The sequence below is a fragment of the Xiphophorus hellerii genome, chromosome 14 (genome assembly GCF_003331165.1).
Source record: "Xiphophorus hellerii strain 12219 chromosome 14, Xiphophorus_hellerii-4.1, whole genome shotgun sequence".
Taxonomy (NCBI): Eukaryota; Metazoa; Chordata; class Actinopteri; order Cyprinodontiformes; family Poeciliidae; genus Xiphophorus; species Xiphophorus hellerii.
In genome coordinates this window covers 21,790,555-21,805,874 of record NC_045685.1, presented here as the reverse complement: position 1 = coordinate 21,805,874, position 15,320 = coordinate 21,790,555, and the positions used below count along the sequence as shown (strand labels likewise).

At 38.7% G+C, this 15,320-nt stretch overlaps 1 protein-coding gene across 1 annotated transcript; it reads left to right on the top strand.

Annotated features, from left to right (window-relative positions):
* Positions 1 to 629: 629 nt before the first annotated feature.
* LOC116733432 (NLR family CARD domain-containing protein 3-like) lies at positions 630 to 11,951 on the top strand. Its single transcript, XM_032584285.1, has 10 exons — positions 630 to 670; positions 3,240 to 3,359; positions 3,561 to 3,668; positions 4,500 to 4,569; positions 4,688 to 4,922; positions 5,791 to 7,585; positions 7,672 to 7,845; positions 9,123 to 9,296; positions 10,030 to 10,076; positions 10,192 to 11,951. The coding sequence occupies exons 2-10, from the start codon at positions 3,283 to 3,285 to the stop codon at positions 10,728 to 10,730; spliced, it is 3,219 nt and encodes a 1,072-aa protein (XP_032440176.1). The 5' UTR covers positions 630 to 670; positions 3,240 to 3,282; the 3' UTR covers positions 10,731 to 11,951.
* The last annotated feature ends 3,369 nt before the right edge of the window (positions 11,952 to 15,320 follow it).

Genomic DNA, 15,320 nt, shown 5'->3' with positions numbered 1-15,320 from the left:
CGTCTGCGCAGTACTGAACTTTAACCATAGAAATTTATGCATAAAGCAATTAATTTTAAATCTTTTTTGTAATTTGCTTTTAAAAAAATTCTAATATAAACAAATGTTATTAATTCAATGTAAAAACATTAAATTAAATAATTTTGTTGGCAGTGCTCCCTAATGACAATGGCTATTTTTAGAACTTGCTCTGCGGGCGACTGACAAGGTCCCCTCGGGCGACCAGGGGCCCGCGGGCACCGTGTTGGTGACCCCTGTTTTAAGATATCTGGGATGTACAGTTAAGCGGCGAAACCAATTATATATTAAAACGACCTGCCATAGAAATTCTTGTCTGGAGAATAAACTTGTCTTGTTGCGTTGTTTAAAAAAAACAGACAAAAGTTTCACTTTCACCTGTGTTTCTGTTGCGCAGATTATTTTCTATCAACCTCCAACTTAAGGTAAAACAATATGTTAAATGGACTGGAACACCAACCTGCACTATTGTTTTGCAGGTTCTGGTCCACTTAGAAACAGTAAACAGTACTAAATAAAACTCCTCCCTAAAAGAGAGGAGGAAGGAGAGAGGAGTAGCCTGTCACCATCTCAGCACTGCCCCCTCCTTCCTAAGTGTTTAGATTTCACTTCTTCACATTTCATGTTCTTGTGGTGCAGGAACGTCTCTAAGGTAAGACAAAAGCCTATTTTATGAGCTCATCTCGTCTTTTACAGGTTTATTTTTGTAAATAACTTTATTCAAGTTATTTACACTCAGTATAAACCAAGCAGGGAATTAAAGTCAGTTTGGATTTTGTATTGGCTGATTTATGCAGAACAAAAACAATTGTTTTATTTATTGACACTAAAGTAAATTAATATTTTTGAAGAGTAGTTTGATTTTGGATTATTCATGGAGGTATTTCCTTTAAAATTCTCAAACTTACTTTGAGCTTCAATTTCTTGTGAAGCTACTTTGATGGACATTTCTAGTGGAAATGATATCAGTCAATTATTTTAGATTGTCCAGAAAACCTGAGATCAACCCACTTCCCCATGCTGGAGATTTTAGTTTAACAGTAACAATAAATAAAGTTATCTTTAAAATTAATCATACAAGTGACATCTAGACCCAAGACTCAAACTTCAATAAAATCAATCTGGTTGTGTGTGTTGTTTTTGTCTCCTGCAAACTTTGATTTAATTCTTCTTCTTTTTTCTATCTAATCATAATAAATCATAGTCAGACAGAGAGAGTCATGAGACAGAGTCATGAGACAGGAAGAGCAGGTTTCCTGAAAAAAAAGGAAGTAAGATTCCAGTCTGCAGATTTATAAAAAAATAGTTTAGACTACTCCTTATTTCAAAGAATACAAGTTTTAAAGAATAAAATCTAAACATTTTGAGTAATTGGATAAGATTCAAAGTAAAATACTTATATTAATATTGGTTTACTTGTAAGAATACTTGCATTTACACTTACAGGTAGAACAAGTAACTGTAACTTTGGTATCAAATAATTAGAATCATGGATTATTCTTGGTTTCTTTTCAGAGAACATCTGTAATAACTCACATTAAGATTATAATAAGAGTAACTAATAAGTTATGTTATCATAAAATTATAAATGAATGCTAAATCAAAGAAGCTAAAGAAGTTATAAATGTGATTTTGATATCTACAAATCTATAAATCTTTTTTCTCCGACTTCAGCTTCAGTTACAAAAAATGAAAAAAATGAAAGCAAATGGTTAAGAGAATGGTTAAAGACTTTATTCATTATTTCCTTGCACAATTTTCCAAGGGCATTTTTCTAACTTATTTGTTGTTGGTTGTGTTGTACAACTACCGATATAGAAACACTGTTTTTAAAATTGTCTGGTAATTGTACCGGAAGATGTGTAGCACTATTTGATGTTTATAATGTAGCAGTACTTAATGCACTGAAGGACTAAATAACTTCTGACATCAGAAAACTAAATTCGTCTGTTGGAGCTGTCGTCAGAAATCAATAAAACAATACAAGAGAGTAACTGTTTTCAATACTATGTATTTTTTTTAAAGAAGAAAATTAAATAAACAATACAAAACACAAAACATACATGGAAACCAAAATACAATAAATATATACACAATACTGCAGTTGATGTTCTAATGTGCACAGAGTCCTTCACTTTTCCCCGCTTGGTCAACACAGTGTCTGACCGACACACATTTAAAAGTCCATAGTTTGTTTATCCAGAAACTTTAAGGGAAAATGTCCAAGCGCAATTCAGCTCTGATGGAAAGGGTGAATAATGGGTAGTGTGTCTGTGTAATGAGAAGGAGGGGAAAGTTCATGGACCATCAAACTCCTACCAGACCAGTATGGAGTGAAATTCGGTTCTCCTGGCTCCAGCCAGATCTTAGAAGCTCGCCATCCTTTAACCCCAAAAAGGGGAAATCACCTGGCCTGTATTAAAATAAACAGGACCAGTCAATTACCAGCCTGCTAGTTAACTAGACTCGTTTCAATTGTACACATAAATAAATGCAATTATATCTACAATCAATTATTTAAGACAAAGATATTTAACATTTATCACATCATCTTAAACACATATATATTGCATTTAAAAGTTAGATTGTGTGTTTGATGATCACACAATTTGGCTATCACCATCAATATGTCAAACAAACAAAACATTCATGTTCACTACTCACCAATTCCTTTTAAAGATTAGTGCATGGCAGCTTCATGGCTCCAAGCTCACTGGATAGTCAGATCTACATGGTTTATATTGTGAGTTTTTAAAAAAAAAAAGTGCATACAAACAAAGAAAGAACCAATTGTTTGACAGCACAAACCTGCAGCTCCTTTGTCTCCAGCTCTCCCTCTCACAGCTGATTGGGAAAGCTGGAGCAGGCCTGAAAAACCTACTTCATGTGCAGTGATTGGCTGATTGCACTGTGTGACTGACTGTCACTCTAACCAATGAAGTAGCAAAGGTGGGACTAAGGCAGTTTTTACCCTGGGTTACAGATGCAACTAGTTACATAACTTTTTGGACAAATATAGTTTTACACCACTTTTTATTTTCACTTGAGTAACATTATAAAGTAATTTGGCTACTCTTGAGGAAATTTTATGACAACTTAATTTCATTGAATGAAGAATGGACTGAATTGTGTTAAATGCACTGGAGAAATCAAAAGAACATGATCCTCACAGTGCTGCCTGCTTTGTCCAGCTGACCAATCTTTGTTTTTCTGTGTTTTAGGTGGAATGTACGGCTAAGTTGATGTTGACGTGAATTTGAAAACATGGAGGCATCTGATGACAAAGAAGAGGAAGTTCCCTGCTCTGAAAACAGTTTATGCAAGGAACAAGAAGGCAAGAGGTGAGACTTCATATTTCTTCATAGACATTACATGCATTATTTTGTCTACATGGAAAATGGTGTGTATGGTCACTATTATTGTTACCTCAGGAAGATTAAAATTATAGATATAATTCTTAATTATATTACTTAACTCAAGAAGTTTGTTTCTGACAGGAAATGTGACAGGTGTCTGACTGGCATTTACATTCTCATCCACAGGAAACAACAGAAAGAAGAACCCGGACCAACCTGTCTGTCCTTCAAGAGCAGCCACTCAAAAGATGCCATTATTCGTTTTAATCTTGACCAACCTTCAGATGCAAAAAGGTGAACTTCATGTAAATTGTCTCATGTTCTTTCAAAATTCTTGTTCTTAGTAGTGGAAAATTATATAATTGCATTTTATTATCAAACCAATATCTTGCAAATCCATCACCACAAAACCATCATGGAGTTAAAGAGATATGGAAGATAAAACAAATGAAAAAGAAATGTTCTGTACCCAAAGGTTCCCCCCACAAAGTTCCTTCATAGAGTTTTATGAAAAACATATATGTAGTAATAAATTAATACAAGTCTCACTCGTGCTCAATGTGAGCATCTGCTGCCATCGGACTCTTTCCAGACTAAATATTAATTTAGAATTGAAAATGCAAGTTCATAACAATTGGAATATATTAACCAACAATTATTGCTCTCAAAACTCTCTTTTGAAAAATCAATATTGCACACATCCTCATATTATGATGATAATATATTTGAGATATATGTTGTGCAGCTCAATTATATATATTTATATGTGTTTAGAAACTCCTTCCAGAAGACCATCCACCATTTTAAATATTTGAAAGAAACAGCAGAAGTCCTGTCAGAAACATGTCAGCTGAAAGTGTCTTGTTTAGACCCATGCTATCAGGCTCATTAGCTACTTATTACCCTTGGGAGTTTCCATGTTTGAAAGTACAGTTTTGTTTCTCTTATCTAACATCTTAAGAAATTAAATGTAAATACATCTGTTGACTAAACTTCTAAATACAGTTAGCTACATGACAGTTGTCTTAAGGAGCACTCATTAGCATATATACAGTAGGTGTTAGTGACTTCTACTCAGTTTGTCCTGGAATCTTTGGAAGCTAATTCTCAGTGATTTCTCCTTAGACTTGACCAGATCTCTGACGTTGGTCAACCTCCCCATGAGCATCAAATGCAGCTGGGCTCCATATTTATGGTCTGTATACCATAGATACTACATTTTCATTTCTTTTTTTGGTTCTGTGATGCACTTTATAGATCACTTGATTGTCAGATTTTATCAGATGGGTTATTTATATCTTATTTTGTTTCAGGAACTGGAGAAAAAGATTGTGATGTTTGTGAAGGACGAGCTGAAGGAAATCCAAAAGGTTTTGTGTTCAGATTACCCAGAATGTTCTGAGGGTCTGGAAGAGGATGAGAGGGTGTCTGGAAATAAGGATGAAAAACAGAGCAGCAGCAGGAGCAGTAGAGAGGCATTTTTAAAGATCACTGTTGACTTCTTGAGAATGATGAATCTGGATGACCTTGCTGACCTTCTGCAGAGCAGTAAGAGAGTTATTTTTCTATTGAAATAATAAATCTACCATCATTTTTAAAATGCTTGAAGAAAAGATAGTTAAACACTGATTCTTTGAGAATACCTACGGTAGTTGACACCAGTTTTAATTTGCTTCAACGATTAATTAGCCTTAAAAGTATTTCTTTTGACATAGTGGACCTTATACAAGTTTCTAATATTTTCTAATCTCTTCTGTCAGGCAGTCTTCAAAATGTGAGGTGCTTGTCATGTATTTTCAGCTTGGTGTCATAGAATAAACAGTTGGATATAAACACTGTTTCTGTTGAGCACTTTACTGTGTGACACCAAGAATGCATATGCAGTTGTAAAAATTTATCTTTGAGTGCTAAGGTCTGGGTTAGCTGTTGATTACTATAAACTACGAGTTAGGACAATTATTAACACTAGCAATTTACATCAAAATAACAATCTCAGGGCACAACTTGATCATCAGGAAAATAACAGCCAAAAACTTCAGTAAAGTTTTTGCTTATAGATACTGGCCTGAAACACTTAAGTGTCAACAATGCAAAAACACCACAAAATTAAAATAGTGTGTCGTAAGCTAATTTATCTCTGCCAAGACACAATCTCTTACTTGAGTCATAATCAGGGATGATGTATGATCTTAGCATCATGCATATAAATAGTAGGCTAGCTGACACTTTAGAGCGCTTTGTTTGTCTGCAACAATGCACGGTAGGGAAGTTAATTATATTTTATGAATAATACTTTTGGTATTTGCAGATTATTTTTTTAACTCAGTGTCAAGGACAAATGCTTTTTAAGTGTGATGCATTAAGGCCAAGCACTAAATCACTCTTAAATTATAATTTTATCTTTGTTATCTTTTAGAGTCATTCATCACATGTCAACAAACACTAAAGTCTAACCTGAAAAAGAAGCTCCAGTTTGTGTTTGAAGGAATTGCTAAATCAGGAAATCAAAGCTTTCTAAATCAGATTTACACAGAGCTCTACATCACAGAAGGAGACTCTGGAGATGTCAATAAGGAACATGAGGTCAGACAGATTGAATCAGTGACCTGGAAACCAGACAGACCAGAAACAACAATTAGGCACGAAGACATATTTAAACCCTCACCTGATAGAGATGAACCAATCAGAGCAGTGATGACAAAGGGAGTGGCTGGCATTGGGAAAACAGTCCTGACACAGAAGTTCACTCTGGACTGGGCAGAAGACCAAGCCAACCAGGACATCCAGTTCACGTTTCCATTCACGTTCAGAGAGCTGAATCTGTTAAAAGACCAGCAATTCAGCTTGGTGGAGCTTGTTCACCATTTTTTTAGTGAAACCAGAGGAATCTCCAGATTTGAAGAGTTAAAGGTTGTGTTCATCTTTGATGGTTTGGATGAGAGTCGACTTCCACTGGACTTCCACAACAATGAGATCCTGACAGATGTAAGAAAGTCCACTTCAGTAGATGTTCTTCTGACAAACCTCATCAGCGGAAACCTGCTTCCCAAAGCTCACCTCTGGATAACCACACGACCTGCAGCAGCCAGTCGGATCCCTCCTGAGTTTGTTGGCATGGTGACAGAGATCAGAGGATTCACCGACCCACAGAAAGATGAGTACTTCATCAAAAGATTTAAATATAAGAAGCAGGCCAGAATGGTAATCTCCCATATAAAGAAATCAAGAACCCTCCACATCATGTGCCACATCCCAATCTTCTGCTGGATCACTGCTAAAGTTGTGGAAGACATGTTGAACAAAAATGATGGAGAAGAGCTGCCAAAGACCCTGACTGAGATGTACATTCACTTCCTGGTGGTGCAGAACAAACTGAAGGGCATCAAGTATGATGGAGGAGCTGAGACAGATTCAGACTGGAGCGCAGAGAACCAGAAGATGATCAAGTCTCTGGGAAAACTGGCTTTTGATCAGCTGATGAAAAGAAACCTGATCTTCTATGAATCAGACCTGGCAGAGTGTGGCATTAATATCAGAGCAGCATCAGTGTGCTCAGGAGTGTTCACACAGATCTTCAGAGAAGAGAAAGGGCTGTACCAGGACAAGTTGTTCTGCTTTGTCCACCTGAGTGTTCAGGAGTTTCTGGCTGCTCTTCATGTTCACCTGACCTTCATTAAATCAGGAATCAATCTGCTGGTAAAAGGTGAAATGAAATCCAAGGAATTGGAAAAAAGAAGCCATGAATCTCCAGAGACAGACATTTACAAGAGTGCTGTGGACATGGCCCTAGAGAGTCCAGATGGACACCTGGATTTGTTCCTCCGCTTTCTACTTGGTCTTTCACTTAATACCAATAGGCATCACTTAGGAGGTCTTGTAAAACAGACAGAAGAAAGTTTAGCAATTAATAAAGACACAGCCCAGTACATCAAAGAGAAGATAAATAATCATCTGTGTTTTGAGAAAAGCATCAATCTGTTCCACTGCCTTAATGAACTAAATGATCAGTCTCTGGTGGAGGAAATCCAACAATCTTTAAATACAGGAGGTCTTTCAACACACCAGCTGTCTCCTGCTCAATGGTCAGCTCTGCACTTCATCCTACTTTCATCAGAGAAAGATCTGGAGATATTTGACATGAAGAAATACTCTGCTTCAGAGAATGCTTTACTGAGGCTGCTGCCAATGGTCAAAATCATTAGCAAAGTTATGTAAGTAAAGATGTAGAAGAATTCATAAAAATATGTAACAAATAAAACTATCAGATAATTACTTGGTATTACTTCTGTCCTTTCAGACTGAGTGGGTGTAACCTCTCAGAGAGAAGCTGTGAAGCTCTGTCCTCATTGCTCAGCTCAACATCCTCTAGTCTCAGAGATCTGGACCTGAGTAACAATGACCTGACAGATTCAGGAGTGAAGCTGCTGTGCAATGGACTGATGAGTCCTAACTGTGAACTCAAAATTCTGAGGTGAGATTCATTTAAATTCTACTATTGCTATCATATTTACCAAATTTGTGAACATAGGAAAACCTGCTTCTAGTGGTGGGCATCGTTGACTAACTGTTGCTCTAACTCTAATCCTAATTTGATTAATTGAATGATGCTAATACTCACCAAACAATGACACAACATATGCTACAACAGCATGCCACTCAATAGAGTCAAAGTTTTCACTACTCGCCTATCTCCATGGTTGCACTTCAAGATGTGCAACCATAGAGATGTTCAACCACACAGAGCACTTCCTTTTAACAGACCTTTCACTCATGGTTACACTTTTATAGTTTTGGAGTATTGCTAACTCTGTTGCTGATTTTGTCCAATTTACCACAGCAAATCATGCAGGACATCAGTAGATTTTAGTGTTTAATGTAGAACTACACAGATGGATTTTGAGTACAGAAGAAATATTTGGTGCACCACATCATAAGTGGAGAACATGAAGAGAGAAAATTGAACTGCTCCTTAAACAGTCTTCAACCTTTTCTAAATAAGAGCACAAATATAATGTCTAACTTCCTGAAAAACTCTTCAGTCACCAAAACTTCAATACAGATGTTGAACTCTATGTATCTGGAAGTTTAAAAAGTCAGCTAAATAATCTATCCCTTTAGAAGAACAACGAAATTAATTTCAGTACAGCCGATCCAAAGAATAACAAGAGACAAACAAACAACCTACGTTATGATGGCAGAGGCTGCAGCCATCAAGGGAGATGGCCTTTTGTCAGGTGAGAAAAAATAATAACATGAGGGTAGATGAGGGAAAGACATATTGGACACAGAGAGGGGTTACATAAAGTACATCTGCATGTAAAAAGCAACATTTTGACACCATGAAAACATGAAGCATGTGGAATGGGACACAATAAATTGGCGAGTCCCAGTGTAGGCCACTCAGTTGAGTGATATAGCTACCTGGTGCAGTTAAGACAACCACAATTGTTTTGGGTCAGGCCAACTCTGTAAATTTTTTGTGCCTTAAAGTCTCACTTGTTTAGACATTGTCTTTGTCCGTCTATGTCTAATTTCAATGGTGACTCCAAACAGGCAAAATTGTGGTAAACATCTTCCACTGACAATATGGACAGACACACAGTCTTCTGCAGACTGCTGCTTAACAGACATGCTCTACCTTTCTTAGCATGTCATCTAATTATTCCTGCAGAAAACAAGTTATGAAATGTGCTTCACATTGAGATTATAGGTGAGTGTTCCAACAATGTTGTGTGTTTGTGTCTGCAGGCTTTCCGGCTGCCTGATCACAGACGAAGGCTGTGCTGCTCTGGCCTCAGCTCTGACTGTGAACCCGTCTCACCTGAAGGAGCTGGACCTGAGTTTCAATTATCCTAGAGAGGCAGGAATGGAGAGTCTAGCAGCTATACTGAAGAATTCAAGCTTCAGGCTGGAATCTCTCAAGTAAGGAAATATTTTCTGCAGTCACATAGTGCTACTCAGGATAATGTATTCAGGGGAGGGGGAGGAGATCTGGATAAATCAATGTAAATATAAGTGTAGGTAGGTAAACCCAGATCCCCCAACTAGCCTCAGACCAAGAAATGCTGGTTTATATCAGTAAGGACTTATGCTGCATCAAGGGAAATCAAGCTGAGATAGAGAAATAATTAATTGCTCATACAAATGCAAACAATGTTGAACAGTGGTAATTTTAAGTCCAAGTCCCTTCAACTTCAACAAACACAGCATGGTGCATAATCGCAAAGTGGAAAGATATGTTTTTATTTATCAATCATAACTGATATGACTTAAAAATACAAATCTAAACACTTCCAATTAGGTCTAGTCTATTCTAATACATGAATATGTTTGATCTAATTTTTTATTTTATTTTATTTTTAACAAATGTTAGGGTTATTCTATTGTTGGAATTTGGACTTTGTTCCCAGTCTATTTTATTTATGCATCGTATGGGGCAGAATGAGAGCAATAACACAAAAATGGAGGAGGGGCAAATAAACTGTGAACTCTGAACAAAACTAGTAGCACCAGGAAAATATTATACATAGTGACAGAACCGCAGCCACAGATGGACTGAAGATTTCTTAGAAAAACTCAATGAGGTCTAAATTGGGGTGTCCATATTTGCATCTTGATAAATACTCATACCATCAAAACACCTCCTTTCTTACAGCATGGAGCCTGGAGGAGAAAGATGGATGACACCAGGTCTGAGGAAGTGTAAGTGCATTTTTGATTCATAGCAGGTTGTCCCATTTATGGATGTTCACCTTTGTGACAGTGAATTCAGAAAATTATACATCAGTAACTGCATTCTGTTTGTTCTGTCCTTCAGATTCCTGTCCACTAACAGTCGACCTAAACACTGTAAACAGATTCCTCAAACTTTCTGACAAAAACAGGAAGGTGACATTTGTGGAGAACGAGGAGCAGCCGTATCCTGATCATCCAGACAGATTTGATCTCAATCAGCTGCTGTGTACTGATGGTCTGACTGGTCGCAGTTACTGGGAGGTTGAGTGGGGTGGGAAAGTCTATGTATCACTGAGTTACAGAGGAATCAATAGAAAAGGAGTCAATGACGATTCCTGGCTTGGATTTAATGATAAGTCTTGGAGTCTAGTCTGCTCTGATGATGGTTACACTGTTTGGCACAATGGAGAAAAAGCTTTCATCCCCGTCTCTTCCTACTCCTCGTCTCCCTCTGGCAGAGTAGCGGTGTATGTGGACTGTCCTGCTGGGACTCTGTCCTTCTACAGAGTCTCTTCAGATACACTGATCCACATCTACACCTTCAACACCAAATTCACTGAACCTCTTTATCCTGGATTTGCATGCAGGAATCGTTGTGGGGGGTCTTGGTTCTTGTTTTAGTGTAATATTTTCTAAGTCAGAGGAAATCTAACTTTACATGTGTTTCTTCCAATATATGGTTTTAGACTAACATTATTTATAAAAATTTGTTCAAACAGCTTATATAATCACAAAGTGCTTCACAATAGATACTACAGTCTGCAGGAACTCCAGCACCACCCTGTTGCATTGTCGATGCGCTCAGGTCTGTCCTGAACCTGTCCACTAGATGGTGCATTTAGCAAATTTTCCAAATCACCTTCATTTCAGTTCAGCACAAGCCCAGCAGCAAGCCTTAAAGGTTTTGCTAAAATCTGACTTTCCAGACTGGTGGTCATTGTCACTTCCTATTTTGTGGCGCAGGATTGGTGGGGACTTCCTGTAGGGTTCAGAACATGTCTTGTGTGTTTGTCAAGATTTAGAGGATATAGTTTCAATCTTATGTTGGAGGAGCCATCCAATAATCTTCTTTTTTTTCTGAGTGGGCGGGGCTTACGTGATGTCACTAAACTACCACACCAATATGTGAAGCAGAACCCCCTGATGATGCACAAAAAATCTGGTGCAGATCAGATGATGTATCATGGAGATATAACTGTTGGAATAATTTAGGGGGCGCCCTGGAGTCAAATTTCAATATAAACCTTTTGGCCTTTGAAGAGGTTAACAAAAGTCATTTTTTTGATACAAATTGGATGATGCACGTGTGATTTAGTGCCAACTGTATGTAAACTTCAAGGGATTAGAATTCGTCATTCTATCACAGCAACATGCTGCAGCCACCAGCCATTGCTGAGAGAAGGATTCAGCATCATGTTGTTCTGTCATTGGACTCGGGTCTAAATTAGTATGAATCAAACAGCAAAATTATGACCACCAGCAGGAAAACAGGTGATCTCCTGTTCAAAGGGGCGGGGCTAAGGTGATGTCACATATTGACCATGTGAATGTGATCAACGCTGGTCTGTTATGACACATAGAAAGTCTGAAGCAGCTGTGAGTTTGTGTGTGGAAGTGATTCCATCTTGACATTTAAGTTTCTTAAGAATTTCACAGACTGTTGCATAATGGAATTACTTAATGTAACTTGTATTATATACTGAAGTCTTTTTATAACTGGGTGGTCCTAAGAGTGACAGACATACTGTATGCCTACAATCCTTTTGCCAAAAAACTGAAATTAATATTTAAAAACTTTTATCATGTCTTTTACTGTAACTTTACTAAATAACACAAAATATTGCAATGAAAAATTGAATATGTGTCACCTATCCCTCCTTCTATGTACTGGATGTAGTTTTTGTATTGGCTCCCTTGATTACATTTTGGCATACTATCAATAATAAAAACAAAGACATTGATGTCACTAGGTTTGTTGTTTTTCTTTTGTTCTTAGGCTTAGTCCCACTTATATCAATGAAAAAAGGTAATTTCACATACTGCAAATTACATACTTACCTCTTAACACCATAGGTTGTCACATATTAGGATAGACTTTTTGCTTACTGCAAAAAAACTAATCAAAGAAAAGAAAAGATTGCCACAGTGTTTCTTTTGATTATATATATATATATATATATATATATATATATATATATATATATATATATATATGATCCACACCACCAGGATCTACAGCACGGACATTGGGATGTCATTCGGACTAGAGAAGTGTGGTCGGCTGATCACAAAGAGGGGGAAGGTCATCCGCACAGAAGGGGTCTCACTCCCAGAAGGAACAATAGCAGACATAGAGGACAGTTACAAGTACCTAGGTATACCACAAGCAAATGGCAACCTCGATGAGGTCACAAGGAAAGGAGCCACAGCTAAATACCTCCAACGAATAAGGCAAGTCCTGAGAAGCCAGCTCAATGGCAAGAACAAAATCCGCGCAATAAACAGCTATGCCCTGCCAGTAATCAGATACCCTGCTGGAATAATTAGCTGGCCAAAGGAGGAGATAAAAGCCACTGATATTAAGACTAGAAAACTACTAACAATGCATGGAGGATTCCATCCCAAATCCAGCACCCTGAGACTATACACGAGCCGCAAGGAAGGAGGCAGAGGACTAGTGAGTGTGAGAACCACAGTCCAGGACGAAACAACTAAGATCCATAAATACATCAGGGACAAAGCCTCAACAGACAATGTGCTCAGTGAATATCTCAGACAACAGGGAACGGAGGTTGAGGTGCCAGAGATGCCATCATGGCAGGACAAGCCCCTACATGGGATGTACCACCAGCAAATAACCCAAGTGGCTGATATCAGTAAATCCTACCAATGGCTGGAAAAAGCTGGACTCAAGGACAGCACAGAGGCCCTCATCCTGGCCGCCCAGGAACAGGCCCTAAACACCAGAGCAATAGAGGCCCAGATCTACCACACCAGACAAGACCCAAGGTGTAGGTTGTGCAAGGAGGCCCCTGAGACAGTCCAGCACATAACAGCAGGGTGCAAGATACTGGCAGGGAAAGCGTACATGGAACGACATAACCAAGTTGCAGGCATAGTGTACAGAAACATCTGTGCAGAATATGGACTGGAAACCCCGAGATCAAAATGGGAAACACCCCCAAAGGTGGCGGAGAACGCCAGAGCTAAGATCCTGTGGGACTTCCAGATCCAGACAGACAAAATGGTAATGGCGAACCAACCAGACATTGTCGTAGTGGATAAACAACAGAGGAAAGCCGTTGTGGTAGATGTAGCAATACCAAGCGACTGCAACATCAGGAAAAAGGAGCACGAGAAACTAGAGAAATACCAGGGCCTCAGGGAGGAACTGGAGAGGGCCTGGAAGGTGAAGGCCACAGTGGTGCCTGTGGTCATCGGGGCCCTCGGGGCAGTCACCCCCAAACTGGACCAATGGACCAATGTTGTTCCTGGGACCAACAGATCCCAGGAACAACATCAGACATCTCAGTCCAAAAATGTGCAGTCCTTGGCACAGCCAAGATACTGCGCAGAACCCTCAAGCTCCCAGGCCTCTGGTAGAGGACCCGAGCTCAGAGGATAAGAACCACCCGCGGTGGGTGAGAAGGGAATTTTTTTTTTTTTATATATATATATATATATATATATATATATATATTTGTGTATAAGTGACGTGCGGTGAGGTTCATAGCTGGTGAGGTACATCCTGGAAATGTTCTTCAGGTGATAGAAGGCCGACTTTGTGACTGTCTTTATGTGGCTCTGGAGGTTCAGGTCAGAGTCCATCACTACTCCCAGGTTTCGGGCCTTATCGCTAGTTTTTAGTTGTAATAACTGAAGCTGTGCATTGACTCTAGATCGTTCCTCTTTAGGTTCAAAAATAATAACTTCAGTTTTGTTTCTGTTTAGCTGGAGAAGGTTTGGCACATTCACACATTTATCTGTTCTAAGCATCTGTTCAGTGATTGGATGGGCTCTGAGTCACCTGGTGACATCGTAATGTAGAGCGAAAACCAGACTGGAAGGAGTCAAAGCAGTTGGTTATCATTAGGAAACTATTTAACTGTTTACACACAGCTTTTTCAATAACTTTGCTGATGAATGGGAGGTTGGAGATCGGCCTGTAATTCTGCAGTAGTGATTTGTCCAGAACCTAGTAGCACCAGGAAAATATTATACATAGTGACAGAACCGCAGCCTTCAGATGGACTGAAGATTTCTTAGAAAAATTCAATGAGGTCTAAATTGGGGTGTCCATATTTGCATCTTGATAAATACTCATACCATCAAAACACCTCCTTTCTTACGGCATGGAGCCTGCTGGAGAAAGATGGATGACACCAGGTCTGAGGAAGTGTAAGTGCATTTTTGATTCATAGCAGATTGTCTCATTTATGGATGTTCACCTTTGTGACAGTGAATTCAGAAAATTATACATCAGTAACTGCATTGTGTTTGTTCTGTCCTTCAGATTCCTGTCCACTAACAGTCGACCTAAACACTGTAAACAGATTCCTCAAACTGTCTGACAAAAACAGGAAGGTGACATTTGTGGAGAACGAGGAGCAGCCGTATCCTGATCATCCAGACAGATTTGATCTCAATCAGCTGCTGTGTACTGATGGTCTGACTGGTCGCAGTTACTGGGAGGTTGAGTGGGGTGGGAAAGTCTATGTATCACTGAGTTACAGGGGAATCAATAGAAAAGGAGTAAATGACGATTCCTGGTTTGGATTGAATGATAACTCCTGGAGTCTAGGCTGCTCTGATGATGGTTACACTGTTTGGCACAATGGAAAAAAAGCTTTCATCCCCGTCTCTTCCTACTCCTCGTCTCCCTCTGGCAGAGTAGCGGTGTATGTGGACTGTCCTGCTGGGACTCTGTCCTTCTACAGAGTCTCTTCAGATACACTGATCCACATCTACACTGCCAACACCAAATTCACTGAACCGCTTTATCCTGGATTTGGATTTGAGTACAAGACAGGTTCTTGGATGTCTTTGTGTTCACTTTAAGCTCCCAAGTTTTAGTGATAGTCATCATTCATCGTGACTAAACTGTCACAATAAATATAATGTATTTTTCCAGACTTTTAGTCGTTCCAGAGGATAAGTCACATCAATCAAAAATCACGTCACACAGAAGTAGAGTTTAGAACATTTCTGAAA